Source organism: Lethenteron reissneri, chromosome 6 (genome assembly GCF_015708825.2).
Source record: "Lethenteron reissneri isolate LAM-NWPU_2019-01 chromosome 6, ASM1570882v1, whole genome shotgun sequence".
NCBI lineage: Eukaryota > Metazoa > Chordata > Hyperoartia > Petromyzontiformes > Petromyzontidae > Lethenteron > Lethenteron reissneri.
This window is the reverse complement of record NC_083784.1, coordinates 3,910,144-3,925,325: the sequence shown is the minus strand read 5'-3', so window position 1 is coordinate 3,925,325 and position 15,182 is coordinate 3,910,144. Positions and strand designations below refer to the sequence as shown.

The following is a 15,182-nucleotide window of genomic DNA, read 5'->3' as shown; positions in this document are numbered from 1 at the left end:
GCTACTGATGATGATGATGCTGCTGATGATTATGATGCTGCTACTGATGATGATTCTGCTGAATGATTATGTTGCTGCTACTGATGATGCCGCTGCTACTGATAATGATGATGTTGCTGCGGATGCTGATGATGATGATTATGATGCTACTACTGATGATGATGCTGCTGCCTGGTGATGATGATAACCCTCCCCCATCTCTTCCACCCCAACCCCCACCCCCCAGGGTCTGGCGGGCGTGAGTCCCGTGCACAACCCATGCTCCCCGGTGAGGGTCGTCGAAACGCCCTCCAAGCGACCCAAGTCGGCCCTCCTCAACCTCTTCATCCCCCCTCCCCCCAACGAGCCGTACACGCCACGGTGAGACTGCTCACGGACACACAAAGCTCCGCAAGGGATCCGTTAGCGGACGTTTGGGACAAGTGGTGTTTGCGAATAGCGAGCTATTAGTAGCACCTCCTGTGATGGCTTTAGGACTTGTTTTTGTGTTTGGTTTTGTTGTCCATCCCCCGCACCTCCGATTAGCTCGGTCGGCTGCGAACGGTGCGAACTTAGCTCAACACGCAGTACGCTCATACCACCATCACCGTCATCATCATCATCACAAAGTGGTTGTTGTTGTTGTGGTTGTTTTGTTGTTGTCGGCCTATAATTTCCCTCCTGTCCCTCGTTAACCCTTGAAATCTTCGATTACGTTACCGCTGCCATCGCCTTCACTCTCAAGCGCCGTATAACAACATTCGCGAGGCGCGTTTCATCGGATAAACGCCGCAAATCATCTAAAAAAATATCTTCTCATTTTCGTTTCTCCGCCTCTCTATCGCCAGCGACCGCGAGGCGAAGCCCGAGCAGTGCGGCCCGGCGCCGCTTGCGGCCGGGGTGGAGGCCCTGTCGCTGGCGCGTCGCAGCGAGTCGCCCAACTCGTGCCTCGACCAGCAGTACCGCAAGCGCCTGGTGCGCGTCGCCGACGGGGGACGCACCCTGCTGCCCTGCTACCACGGCAACGGCGAGCTCGGCCAATCGGCCGCCGGCAGGGGCGGCGGAGGCCCGGGATCGGAGCGCCGGCCGCGTCCCTCGTCTTACGGTGAGACCACCCCGGGGGGAGAGGTCAGGGGTCACGGAGAGAACAGTGCTGGCCAGTCGTGTGACGGTTGCGTAATATTCATATCGGTGCTGTGATTGGACAGCTCGGGGTGGGTCATTAGCAGCAGGGCAGCCAACCCTGGTGAGTTCCTTCCAGTGCTCACCTGAGATGGGAGATGCCGACCTTTAGATTGTCTTATTATTTAACGAAAAATCATCATCGGCGTCCTAGAGGAGAAGGAGCATGGTGACAAGTAATGAAATTAAGCAGCCAGGAATTACGCCCCCTTTTCCTTACCTATCAACTATCACATATGTTTGTTTTGAATAATTTGTACGAGTAATGTTTTTTATTTTACACCCCATTGGTCACACAGCCTTCTGGGAGTGACTTTACAACGGCGCCTGGTGTCATACTAAGCCAGGGGTCGGCAACCAAAATAACAAGAAGAGCCATTTCTTTCCAATTCGGTACAAAATTCAGTATTTCAAGAGCCGCAATGCATCTGAGTACATACTGTACATACGTACATATCGTCAAGAAGCAGCCCGTAAAGAGCCGCATGCGGCTCCGGAGCCGTAGGTTGCCGACCCCTGTACTAAGCAAACACTGGACTGGCTTCGACATTCACGTGTCTCATCGGCAGGTTCAGTCTCGGCGAGACCAATGATCGTTTACTGTTGGACGTGAATAGGCAAGGACGCCCAGAAAAGCCTCAAAAGATCCATGTTTTTTAGGATGGGTTTGGATCCCAAATTAGTCACTTTTGGGGTATTTGTATCTCGACAGTCGTGGGGTCAGACATCGTGAGCTTGCAGCTTGCAAATCAGAAGGGCTCTTCCGAGTTCAAATCCAGGTTGTGGGTTGACTCAAACCCATCATGCCTCGTCATCCCTCCGGGGTCGATAAAGTGAGTTCTGCTCTGTGGGTGAAGTTAAAACACCAAGTCTTTGTCCTCAGGAGATACTCACCCCGCCCACCATAGGAATGTGGAATTTCCACCACTGGCTTCTTTGCAGGGCTGTAAACGGGAGATGCACGTCAAATGCCTCAATGCTCATTCGACGAGGACATCACTCTCGTCCTGTCTTACGCTGTGTGTCAAATCAAATACGTTCCGGTCTGACTCAACCCAAAACAATATATATATTTAACAAAAAGCCCATCAACCGATTTGTCATTCCACAGCAACGTTATCAACACCGTCCAGCATCTCGCAAATTCGTCGTTGGCATCCGTGCGGCACCCGGAGCCAGCCGAGTTTTCCCACGCGTGTGAAATATTAACGAGAGGAGAGCTCTCGGTGGATTTGATGTTATTTCGTGGCGGAGAAGTGCTCCAGGAAAGCCCCCCGGCTGTCGTTCCGAGAGAGAGCTGTGTCTGTCCCAGGCTTGCAATGTCCCTGGGTGTGAGGGGTGCGCGTGGGTGGGGGGGTGGTGGTGTCGTTTCTTGTGGAGACCCCCCCCCCCCCCCCCACCGTGAGGACTTCAAGAGAAGTGGGGAAGTGGAAACGACTTGTAGGTGACAGGGCCACGAGAGCAAACGGAGGCTTTTATTGGCGTTTGTTGTGGAATTAAAACGCGGTTGGCTCCGGGAGTAGACACTTGGGGCAGGCCCCACTGAGTCTCGTATTCTTCAGCTGCGGTCAATCCAGGACACCCCACCCCCGTCACCCCCAAGTCGTCGCCATCTCTCACGATCCTGCGATGTCATAAAATCCAGCGAGCACCTGCGCCACCACGTGATGTTTTTGATAGCTCCATCTCCCAAGCGCTGGACTTCCTGTCGGACACGCTTTCATTGCTTGGTCGACACTCCATTGTTGTTTTTGTTATTGGCCTGACCGTCGGCCATCGTCGTACAATCTAGTCGTCACGTCTCCTCCCCATGCTCCAATTGTATTTTTCTTTTCAATTAATTATCTGCTGCTGCTGCTGCTGCATTGGCAGTGGTGTGGTGTACAGGCATCGAACCGGGACACGTTTGGCTAAGGATCGATTCTTAGGCTTGCGACGGCATGCTTTGGATCGCACAGGTCGGATCGCACGGGTTTTGTATTCGAGACGTTTTGCAGCTGGCTTCGGTAATAGCTTGGGAACAATAGAGTCACGGAGACACTTCGACCCAGCCGCCTCCGATTTAAGCCGATAATAATATGAAGATTACTTGGCGGTGATGCCTGTTGCTGCTGCTGCTGCATTGGCAGCGGTGCGCACGAGAACAATTAAAATCACAACAAAATACCCAACACGTTCGTCAATAACAACACTGTGGCCATAAATATAAGCAAATGTATAAAATGTGACACTTCAGACAATGGGCCGTCTTCACAGCACGTACACGAACACGGGGGATACGTTCATCCAGACGACACGATGGTTGGGTCAGCGATGAGACATACGATTACTATTTATTTTTATTTTACCAGTTAAGGCCCACTGAGCTATCTAGATATATTTCAGAAGCGACACCTGGCCACAAATTAGCCAAATAACCTCAACGCACGTTTCCACATGTGAAGGGAAAAAACCGAAGGACCCGGTGAAAAAATCCACGCGACCACGGGGAGAGAGACATGCAAACTCCAAATATACAGCAGGTGTCAGGGTCGACATCTAGGTGACAAATTTGGACCATGACGCCCTGCACACAATGGCCTGCTCTAGCGAACGACCTCACGAGTTGGTGTGGCCCCACTCTGCCCGCTGGGCGTGAGGCCTCCAACCTTGGCAGCACTCTACAGGCAGCTTCGACGGCCAGGTTTGACGAGAGGATGAGAGGTCCCAGGCCCAAAACCGTGAGTGGAGAGTTTGGTTCCAAGGCCTCTTTGTTTCCTGAATGTTTCCACGTTCTTTTTCTGCAGCTCACGGGTGGCTTTGAGACCAAACCTCCACTCCGGGGAGGGGGGAGGAGAAGGTTGGCATCAGTGGACCTCTCCAATCCTCTTGTCAAGCCTGTGGGTCGAACAGCCTGTTGGTCACGCTGACCCTGGAGGTCGCTAGCAAGAGCAGGCCATTGTGTTTGTGCTAGGTCGGCGGCTCAAATTTTGCCAAATAAAACCAATAATTACACCGCAGATTACTCGCACACCCCTGCTGCGAAAATTGGCAGAACACGTGGTGATAATGATGATAATAATAATTTTACAAATATCATCACCATCATCACCAGCAGCAGCTATGGATAAAATATGAACAGCGTTCGTCCCCGAATGAAAATGAAAACCAAATTAAGAGAGATCTGGCAGGTTTATGGCTGATGCCGATTCTGGAGGTCCCGTCGGGAATTGAATTACAAAAACAAAAGGCAGCGTAATGAGACGGTGACGACGGAGCGTTGCTCACAAGCCTCGGAGTGGCAGAGTGGGCTCGTGCGTGCGCGTGCGTGTGCGTGCCCGCCCGCCCGCCCTCCCGCACGCGTGCGCTCGCGCTTTGTTTGTTTTGATTCGTGAAACATGGACGGACGTCAGGAAGAGGACAGCCACGATTTATTTTTTCCACCCTTCCGGCCTCCCCCATCGCACCGCACGCACGCACGCGTTAAAAACACAAAACCCCATTATATTTTGGGAAGTACACTTAATGCCAGCGTGATTAAAGTGTGTCTGCTGAGATGAGATTTTGCTGCCCCCCCCCCTCCTTCCCAACCCTCCCCCCCCCCCCCGTGTTTGTAAGAGGTGGGAGGATTCTGATTCTTCCAGTGGCTTGTGGCCACCACCGCCGTACCTCCAAATCGCATTCTCGATCTCTCCTCCCCCCACCTCCCAGTGACCTTTGTGTGTTAACCGGTGCCTGATGGCTCGGCGATCAGAAGGTTTTCCCCGAGTTCAATTCCTCGTTGGGGTGGGGTGGTGGATAACCGAGAGGGGAGGGGGGAGGGCGTCGATTCTGCCCATCTTCCTCTCTCATCATCCCTTGGGGTCGGTGACTTTAATGAGCACCAACTTTGTGGGCGAGTCGACCACCACAGTCGTTGTAGAGTACACAGTGCGACTCATGATATGGTGATGCGGCTGCCGAGTTGTCAGTGGGTGCACAGGGACAGACAGGATGTGGCGTGCCGACCCAGACGGGGGGACGCCCTGCGGAGGTTAAGCTCCAATTTTTACGCTGATCCTCTGGCGGGACGGGCAGTCCACGCGGCTCCCGTGTCGTGCCAGGCCCGCGCGGTGATTAGCGCGATTAAACGGAATTCCTAATCGGACGATCGGCCTTGCACGGCCGTAATTAGCAGGTCTAGTGGATCCTCATCACCTTCAGCATCATCTTCATCATCGTTGCCATGACCGCTAGCCGCCTTGTGAAATGTTACCATTCCGTTTAGCTGACCCACTCCCCCACCTTCGTTTGTCGCCAAGCCAAAGTGAGCTCACGATTTTTGCGGTTGCGACGACGGTCACCGTCAACCGCTATCGATCCGCTGCCGGATGAAGGCCTTGCCGAGCCATCGCCAAACCCCTCGCGGCCGGTTGAGCGACGTGACGATCCAATCCAGCTCCTGCGCGTGAGCCAATGCGGTCGTCGCTCCATCTCCTCGGTAGCAGACGTCCATCCTCACGTGGATGAAGGCCCCCAATCCGCACGTTCACGAGGTGCGACGATCCGCATCACGTGATCAAATGCAGTCATCGCGGACGTGCCCGCGGTTGCGTTGCTCCCTCCTCGAGCTGTCGCTGGCGAAGTCAGCCTCGACCGCCGGCCATCGTCCCTCACATCCGGTACGACGACGACGCCTCCGGCCGCCGGGGGAGGGCCCCCCTTTCCTTGCGGCAAACTCAACGCCGGCGCGGAGCGAGAGGGCGCGCGCAGACACGGATCCGAAGGTGGTAACGATTCCACGGCCAGTCGATGGAAAAATCATCGCTCCCCAGTGAGAGATGCCGAATTGTAAACTGGGGTCGGAAAAAAACACGGAAAAAAAACTCGTACCGGCGATGGCAAAATGGGAAGGCGACGCGGGAGCCCTGAATGAAGGTCGGATCGATTTGGGAAAAGCGTCGGCAGGCAAATTTCCGCCTGCGTGCCAGGCAGGTTATGGGAAGACGTGCGGGGGGGGGGGGGGAGGGTTTAAATCTTGTCAAAATATGAATGTGCTCTTGTGTTCGCCGTTGCTGTATCTACGCGAACGTCGCCACCGATTTCGTGAATATATTATCCGCGAGACCGGCTGCGCTGTAACACGTGTAAATTGTTCGCAGAATCACTCCCGGTATGATTTAATTAAAAACGCGATTTATAATGTGGGGGGGGGGGGGGGGGGGAGGTGGTGGGAGCTTTGTGGGGGCAGTGGGTGGCACAGCAGTTAGCGCGCTCGCACCACGAGAGCGCACCGGTGACTTCGGTTCACGGCCACGGCAAACGCCGGCGGAGAGCGAGGCCGTTTGCCAACCCGTGCCGACCGGCGCGGTGAAGTATGGTCAAACGACCCCCATGACTCTCTTTGGCTCAAACCGCCTCCACGCTGTCCCCATCCTGAGCTCTCTTCTGCTGCTCACTGGCTTCAAGTCGTCACGAGAAGTACCGGAGTGGATGTCTGTATGTATGTTGAACTTCTATGACCCCCTACGGAGCCAACCGGCTCGCAGTCAAAAGGTTGCGAGTTTGAATCCTAGTCGAGGGGGGGATTCATTAAATCGGCTCATCATCCCTCCCTCCGTGGTCGATAAAATAATGACCACCTTGTGGGGATAGCAACAGCAGTTGTCTTATTTGGATAGGCTCGTCCCTCCCCGCCATAGGAATGTGGAATTTCCACCGCACTGGTTCTGCAGGGCTGCAAACAGGAGATGAGTATCAATGATCGTCTGAGCGGGAAATTGCTCCGATTGTGTTTGACTGACTCGGCTCTTGGCGCGGGGCAACATCAGCAGCATGATCCTGTCTGGAGATGATGTGCAGTAGAAGTTATATTATTATTTGTCGTTAGATTAATGCCTCGCCATGGGTGACGTGTTAATAAAACGCGACTGATCGGAAATCTGAGACGCTAATCATTCTGGCGACGCTCGCAGCTCCGGTGTCGTGCAAATCCCATCTCATTTACTTGATCGTTAGCGTGTTTATTAATTAAACGTTTAATAAATTATTTTACACGGTGATGTCGAATTTATAATATATATATAATTTTTTGCCGCGCATCATGTGCGACCACCACCACCACCGCGGCGGTTTGGTCGCCGCGCGAGCCGACTCGCCGAAGGGGCGGCACGGGCAGAGACGTTCTAGATTTGAAGCTTTCGTGACCGCAAGGATTCATACGCTTAGTTTTTTCGGTAAAGTCACGTAGGTAAAAAATTAAATTAAAATTTATAAAAATAAAATAAGAAAAATCACGACGTTTCGGAGGCAACACAAGTCTCCGTAATCAGGTGGGACCGTCACAGCCAGATTTGCTGTATCAAGAGACGCAAGGCGGGAAGGGCATCAATTCAACTCCCACGCGGCGCATAGACGATGCGCGATTAACAAGGGCCAGGGTGGTGTCATTGACGATTGCGTTGAGGGTTTTTTGCTTGCTTAATCTTGCTTGTGCAGCACTGCCAACCATCGCGGCAGCGGCAGCGGCAGCGGCAGGAGCAGCGGCAGCATCGACAAATAATCTCAATCTTATTATAACGGGCGAGTGGAGCCCACACCGAACCCGTCAGGCCGTTCTCCAGAGCCGGGGTGCCATGGTCCCACATTTGTCAGCTGCACAGGATGAGCTCCGTGGTCCCTCACTGAATGTGTCATCGCCGACCGATCCCATCGAACACCGCCTGGACGAGCGTGACCCACGTCTTCACGTGTGTGCGCTGTGACGACGGCCCATTGCCCGAAATGTTGCCTTTTCTACTTTTTTTTCCACTTAAGGCCACTGCATTGTTCTTGACGATAGTGTTGATTTGTGTTTTTGTTGTAGTTAATTGTGTTTGTGCGCACCACTGCCAACACAGCAGCAGCATCACCGCCAAATCATCTTCTTATTTTAAGCTTAAATCGGTGGTTGGGTTGAAGTGTCTCCGCGATTCTTCTGTCCCTGAGCTGTTACTGAAGCCAGCTGCCAAACGTCTTTGTGTCTAAAACCGAGCGATCTGACGTATGTCATCGCGAGCCTAGGAAAATTGATCCTCCGCCAAAACGTGTCGCGGTTCGATCCCGGCTGAGCGGACGCGCGAGTGCCACACGATCACTGGACCGCAGCGCCTCGACACGCCGAAGGGGGAGAAGGAGGAGGAGAGGGAGAGGAAAAAGAATATCCTACCGACGTCGGCATCTGTGATGAATAGCGCGGCCTCTATGCAGGAGGCTCGCGAAAGATGCTACTGGGCAGCTGGGGGCAGTTCCTCTCCAACAACAACTGGAGGCAGAGGAGCAACGCTCACAACAATGAGCAGAGCGCCGGGTGGATAAAATACAGCAAGTTGGCACAGTAGGGGGAACAGCTGGTGCATCTGCCAGTCATCTCGGACAGCCAACCAATGGCACCTGGGTCTGTCCTGTGACCTCCCGTCAGCGAGCCTTCGACACTTCATGTGGTCTCAAAGTGCACCTTGCCTGGCACAGGCGACGTGGTGATGCCACCGTCACTTAGTGGCGAATGGCGGTTGTATTAGTATTGGTCTCGGCTTTTTCCACGGCTCCACGGTGCGATTATCCAGTGACTCTCCCACGGAACGCAGGGAAGGGAAAACAATAAATTAAAGAAAAACCAGGTAGCCCTAAGCGGGGCTTTTGAAGCGGAGTCAGCGCTGTTGAAATAATAATAATCGCCTGTAGCACCGCCATGGCCGCTGCCACCGCCATCGCCGCTACCGCCACCGCACGATGTGTGGCACGCTTTTCTGAGCGCCCGTCGATCGATGCGAGGTTTGAGCCGAACTGAATGAAAGTTGAGCGCATAGTCGGGAGTGTTCCGGGGGTTAATGTCAGCTCACACTTGTGTTCATCCTCGTCATCATTGTCATCATCGTCGGCCACGCTTAATCCACCGCTGGATGAAGTTCCCCCCCCATCCCCCCAGCCACCACCATCTGTCACGATCCCACGATGTAGCAATCCGCCTAACACCTTCGCCGCCGCCCGACTTGCTATCACTTTATCGATCCATCTCCGTGGCGGACGTTCGTGCCCTCCCTTTAGTCAGTGGGGAGACAGCAGTGGCAGTGTAGGCGAGCAATTGCAGGGCTGGGCCTTTACTTAACAATCCCGGTGGTGGCGGCCGCGGCATCGGCGTGAGCGTTGGACTCTTTGTTTGCGTCTTCGTTGGCCGTGGGCCGGTTGGAATTGGAAGGCGACGCGCGTCGTCACGGCCTGAGCCCAGCCGGGGGAGGCGCGCTGTGCGCGCACCGCAAGATGACGGCTCCCGAAACCCCCGGAGTGTTTCATCGCGAAATTGGCCGATGGTCGAGACGGCAACAAGCGCGGAGATGGGGGAGGGGGGGGGCTACGAGCGCCACGCTTGCGGCGACGATTTCACTTCTCCGGCTCAGTGGGTTTTCACGCGGTGTATCATCACCAGTGTGCGAGCCTGGCCAGGCCTACAGATGAGCGCGCTGTTGCCGAGTCACCGATGCGCGGGTGCCGCTTGCGCGCGGGCTCTTTAACGATCGTTTGGGTATCTTCGGAAGTATAGGTTTGCGCTTAACAACCATTGCAGCTTCTGTTTGGGTGTACTATCCTGCAATCGGACGTTGTTGCTGCTTCTGTCGGAAGGGGGGGGGAGGAGGTGGGGGTAAGGGGGGGGGGTGTGGGGTGGCAGCTGTTGAACGATGGGCTGGGGTAGCAAAACGATGAGACTCTGAAGAGGCGCGCGAGATAGAGAGAGAGAGACGGACGCTTTTGGAGATGTGACTTTAACGACGGGAAAGCAACTCGTCACTGTGCCCAAAGCAGCGAGTTTTTAGTCAGTGCACGTTGCCAGATTCGCCGTGAACTTCTGGAATCGAACCGGTGACCTCTGCATCGCAACCGGTGACTTCAACTTCAGCGTGCATTGACCATTACCCCACCAACCGCGACAGCTCCTAGATTCTATTCATCGTCATTATTATTAATTATTTATTGCATTTAATTAATTTCGCTTCGGCTGCTGCTGCTGGTGGTGTTGTCGGCGTCGAGCGATCTGGGCCATTCCCTTTTCGGGTCGAAGCGCCCGTCAGAGGTCGTAACCGGGTACCCGATACCCGTACCCTAGCCGATACCCGTTTGCGACCCTGGTGCGGCCGGGTACGGGTACGGGTAGACTGTGAGTCACTGGTGAGTAACTGTTTGTCACTCATTTCCCAACATCTTGTCTCTTCTCACAATTCAAGTTCCTAGAATCAACCCACCCGCACCTGCAACATGGCTTCATCCCAGCGGTCGCAATCAGGTACCCAATACCCGTACCCTACCCGTACCCGGCCGGGTACGGGTAGGGTACGGGTACAGGTACCCATTTGCGACCCTGGTGCGGCCGGGTACGGGTACGGAATCAAAACCCGTTTGCGACCTCTGGCGCCCGTCCTGTCGGTGCCGTTCCGGCAAAATCCCCCACGTGCCACGGCACGTGCTACGCCGCCTAGCCGGGTCAAGCCGGGCCGCTCATGGTTAATAACGCTCGGCAGCGGCGGTGGCGGCGGCTACAATAGCACCTTTGATCGGGGGTTTGCTCGCCGGGTCAGGAGGTCGCGGGCCAGGGGGTCAAGAGCGACTTCTCAAATCCTTTAAGTCCCGCGTGCGATTATAAAACGTTCCCCCTCTGCGCATCCTTTTTTTGCCGTCCGTCTCCCATCAATAACCGGGTGTCGTGACGTTCCACGGCGCAAGCGTTTCGTTCTCGCGCCGCAGCCGTTGGCGGTTTTTTTCTTTTCTTTCCTTTTCCTCCGCCATCATCGTGCTGGCCGGCGTGCTGGCCGTTTCGCGTAGTGCTGTGGGGTTTTTTTCTTCGCTTTTGTTTTCGACGAGTGGTCGCGACCGCGCTGGGGTTTCGTTGACCGTGAGCCGCATGGCCGCCGGCCGTGACCACGTCTCACCACCCCGCACCACCCCCGCCCGCCGCCCCCCCACCCCCGGTCTCATCGTATTTCGCAAACTAAGTGGGGTTGTCGGCACTCGCTGACGACGACGGTGAGGTATGGAAAAATATGCCTCGTGGGCCCCGCACGGCGTGGGGTGGCCACCCTGTCTTTTATTTGGATGAGCGACCGGCACCACCAGCACCGCCTACAGGGCTTGCCAGGTGTTGTAGGCGTGGGGGCAGCAGCGCGGTGCTGCTGGGCTGTCTCCGGGGTTCCCTGGTTCCCTCCTCCCGCACACACGAAGCTAAAACTCTCATCGCCGACAACGGAATTCACGGGCCAAACATCTCCCCTGGTAGCAACACCCTCCTGAAAACAGTTCTTGAGATGTCGGTCTTCCTCAGTCGTAAATCATCGTGATCGTTTTTGTGATCGCCGTTTAACCCACTGCGTCTCGTGGTGTCACCACGATGCACGTTCGGAAAAAATAATCGTATTCCACGGTCGACTCGGCCCATCATCATCATCATCATCCATTCCTGCGTCTAAAACACTGGTAGCACATTGTCTAAATTCAGCAGTCATCGGTATCAGTTAGCCCAGCAAACTTACCGATACTGATTCCGGATGAAGTTCTGCTTCCTGGTGACAGTTTTGACGCCATCTTCCACACAACAACACGTTTCCTGAGCGACGCTTTGCTTCTGGGCGATGCTTTGCTTCCGGGTGACGCTTTGCTTCTGGGCGACGCTTTGCTTCTGGACGACGCTCTGCTTCTGGGCGATGCTTTGCTTCCGGGTGACGATCTGCTTCCGGGCGACGCTTTGCTTCTGGGCGACGCTTTGCTTCTGGGCGATGCTCTGCTTCTGGGCGATGCTCTGCTTCTGGGCGATGCTCTGCTTCTGGGCGACGCTTTGCTTCTGGGTGAGGCTTTGCTTCTGGGCGATGCTCTGCTTCTGGGTGAGGCTTTGCTTCTGGGCGATGCTCTGCTTCTGGGCGATGCTCTGCTTCTGGGCGATGCTCTGCTTCTGGGCGATGCTCTGCTTCTGGGCGATGCTCTGCTTCTGGGCGACGCTTTGCTTCTGGACGATGCTCTGCTTCTGGGTGACGCTTTGCTTCTGGGCGACGCTTTGCTTCTGGGCGACGCTTTGCTTCTGGACGACGCTCTGCTTCTGGGTGATGCTCTGCTTCTGGGCGACGCTTTGCTTCTGGGCGACGCTTTGCTTCTGGGCGACGCTTTGCTTCTGGACGACGCTTTGCTTCTGGGCGATGCTCTGCTTCTGGACGACGCTTTGCTTCTGGGTGATGCTCTGCTTCTGGGCGACGCTTTGCTTCTGGGCGACGCTTTGCTTCTGGACGACGCTTTGCTTCTGGGCGATGCTCTGCTTCTGGGCGACGCTTTGCTTCTGGGTGATGCTCTGCTTCTGGGCGACGCTTTGCTTCTGGGCGACGCTTTGCTTCTGGGCGACGCTCTGCTTCTGGACGACGCTCTGCTTCTGGGTGATGCTCTGCTTCTGGGCGATGCTCTGCTTCTGGGCGATGCTCTGCTTCTGGGCGACGCTTTGCTTCTGGGCGATGCTCTGCTGGTGGACGACGCTTTGCTTCTGGGCGATGCTCTGCTTCTGGGTGATGCTCTGCTTCTGGGCGACGCTTTGCTTCTGGGCGACACTCTGCTTCCGGGTGTCGTCGTGTTCCATCTCTGGTGGTGATGCATTTCGGGGTCACCACCTTTTCCCGCTCCGGGCCAAACCAGGACGCATTTAAATCCCGGCCTAGATCCGAACTCTGCGGTGACCCGTGGTAACGTTGAGCAAACGACCACCACCGCCGGATCTCAATGCAAATCTGTTCCGGACACCGACTGCCGCACCGCGTCGACCCCGCACGGCGCTTCTCTCGTGGCCGCCGCTTAGCTTCCCGGCGACGCTTTCGCTCACCGCGTCCCTCGTTGGCTTCCCGGCGACTGTTTGACTGCCGGATTGGACGGGCCTCAGCTTGGCGCCGTTGCTTTTACCTCTGCGGCAAACTTGCTTCCGGTGCTGGCGCTTCCGCACCCGGTGTCGCTTTTCTTGCTTCCCTGTGTCGCTTCGCTTCGCCTCGCCCCCCCCCCCCCGCCCCCCGACCTGCTGGGTGACGCCTCGCTTCCAACGCCCGACTCGGGCGTTGCGCTTCGCTTGTGGCCGGCGCTCGGGACTTCTCTACCCCGCCCACCACCACCCCCCTGACACCGGGGAAGTGGCGGGCTTCTGGGCGACGACAGTGACGGTGACGTTGGCCCTCTGTGTCCCCGTGGCCCCCTCGCGCAGGCAAGCCTCGGCCCGTCTCCATGCCCGTGCTGGACTGTGAGTGGTCGCCCGAGCACGTGCCCGCGGCCCGGAGAGACAAAAACAAGGGTGAGTGTCGCGTCGGTGGAGGGCCGGTTCTCTCGGCGTCGGTACACAGCTGCTGTTGTTGACGTTGTTTGTTGTTTTCTCATCGTACAACTGAGTCGCGCCGCTACAGTGGAAGGAACTGGAGAGGGAGGAAGACCTCTAACAGAGAATGGCTTGACGACGACATCATTAGAGATCGGCGCCAGAAACAAATGGGCAGCACTTGAGCATATTGGCACGAGGCAGAGGAAAGTGGAAACAAATGGCGAAATGTGCAGTGGACACCCCAGCGGGGCTATCTGCCCATGGATCAGCGATGGCGACAAGCGAGCCGTGCCTTTGTAGAAGCACGAGCCACGCCGCTGATGTCGCACGCAGACGACGCACGCAGACGACGCGGCAACACCGTGACCACCCCCCTCCCCCCCAACGGTGCACCAACTGACGCGCCACATGACGAACGCGTCGTTAGCCTCGCCCCCTGACCCTGCTTGGCCCCCCCCCACCCCTCCCCGAGTCAGATTCGGATGCCTTCCGAGACCGGCGTACATCGCCGTTTGATTCTGGCTCTGCAGGGCGAATAGCCAGTGGTGATACCACACCCGTACCGTGACAGCCCTGCCCTGGCTCGGCTCGGATGTGGCAGTGGAAAAAGGGGGGTACCAGTCGAGGGGGGGGGCCGCACACGGCTGTGGCAAAAGAGGGTAAAGGTGCAGCCCCACAACTGCCCGCTCATGTCGCTACTGGCGGAAGGGTCTCGACTAAAGGGAGCTATGGAGAGCCCCGACACTGGATATGTTGGCCTCTTCTTCCACTCAGGTCAAACATCTTAGGAAGATGTGGTGGGTAACCCGTTCACGCCGCTGAGTGGACAGGGATTGGGAGATTTGGGAGAACCTGCCCCACCCCCCCTCCCCCCCCGTTGCTTGAACGTCCGCACACGGAGATGGAATCGAACCTGCAGGTCCACGAGTGCGCTGACCATTACTCCACCGTGGCAGAAGCATCATCTTCATTATCATCGTCCAGATTGACTGCGCCCAAATATCTACTCCTGGGTGTGAGTGACTCCAGCACTGGGGAGACAGAGATAGCTGGATTTGTGTTGTTGAGTATCACCACGCCTGTGTGTGCCGTGACATCTTTAATGAAAGTAAAGTCAAATTGATTTCCGGTATACAAGCCAACGTTGCTTCAACATCACCACGTTTACCGGATAGGCTGCGCGCACATCTACTGTGCTGGATATTCCACATTCCTATGGCGGGGGTCAAGTCTTTCCGTCGGACAACCACTGTGTTTGATTTCCACACAAAGCAGTACTTGTTTCATGTCAACTCCGGAGGGAGGGATGGATGATGGGCTGTGTCAACCACCCACCCCCTACCCAGGATGTGAACTAGTGACCTTCCGCTCGAGTACGGAGCCACTCGACCACGCTCGATGCTGTCCACAATCGTCTGCAATCGGTGGTCGGCAAACAGCGATCATTCCAGGCCATGCGAGTGCCTTTAACTTATATCTAACAAAAAACTAAACTAAACAACAATTTTTATTTTTTATTTTAACAGCTCTCAAAGCCCACTGAGCTAAAGAGCTCTCTTTCGGAAGCGACCTGGCAATCACAAATGAGAACTCAACAAAGTGGCTTATCTTTTGATTTAAAGCTTTCGTGACTGCAGGGATTCATATTCTTGGTTCTTTCGGTAAAGTCACGTAGAAGGGAAATAATAAAATAATAAAAATA

At 55.5% G+C, this 15,182-nt stretch overlaps 1 protein-coding gene across 4 annotated transcripts in view; it reads left to right on the top strand.

The window, feature by feature from the left end:
• Positions 1-15,182, top strand: part of CNKSR2 (connector enhancer of kinase suppressor of Ras 2) — a 192,965-nt gene that overhangs the window by 130,191 nt on the left and 47,592 nt on the right. For 3 of the 4 annotated variants that reach the window (XM_061570253.1, XM_061570244.1, XM_061570241.1), the window contains exons 10-12: positions 227-360; positions 828-1,084; positions 13,370-13,456. In XM_061570253.1, the coding sequence (XP_061426237.1) occupies positions 227-360; positions 828-1,084; positions 13,370-13,456 (478 nt within the window). The remainder of the gene's footprint in view (positions 1-226; positions 361-827; positions 1,085-13,369; positions 13,457-15,182) is intronic. The other variant, XM_061570262.1, reaches the window with a different exon arrangement.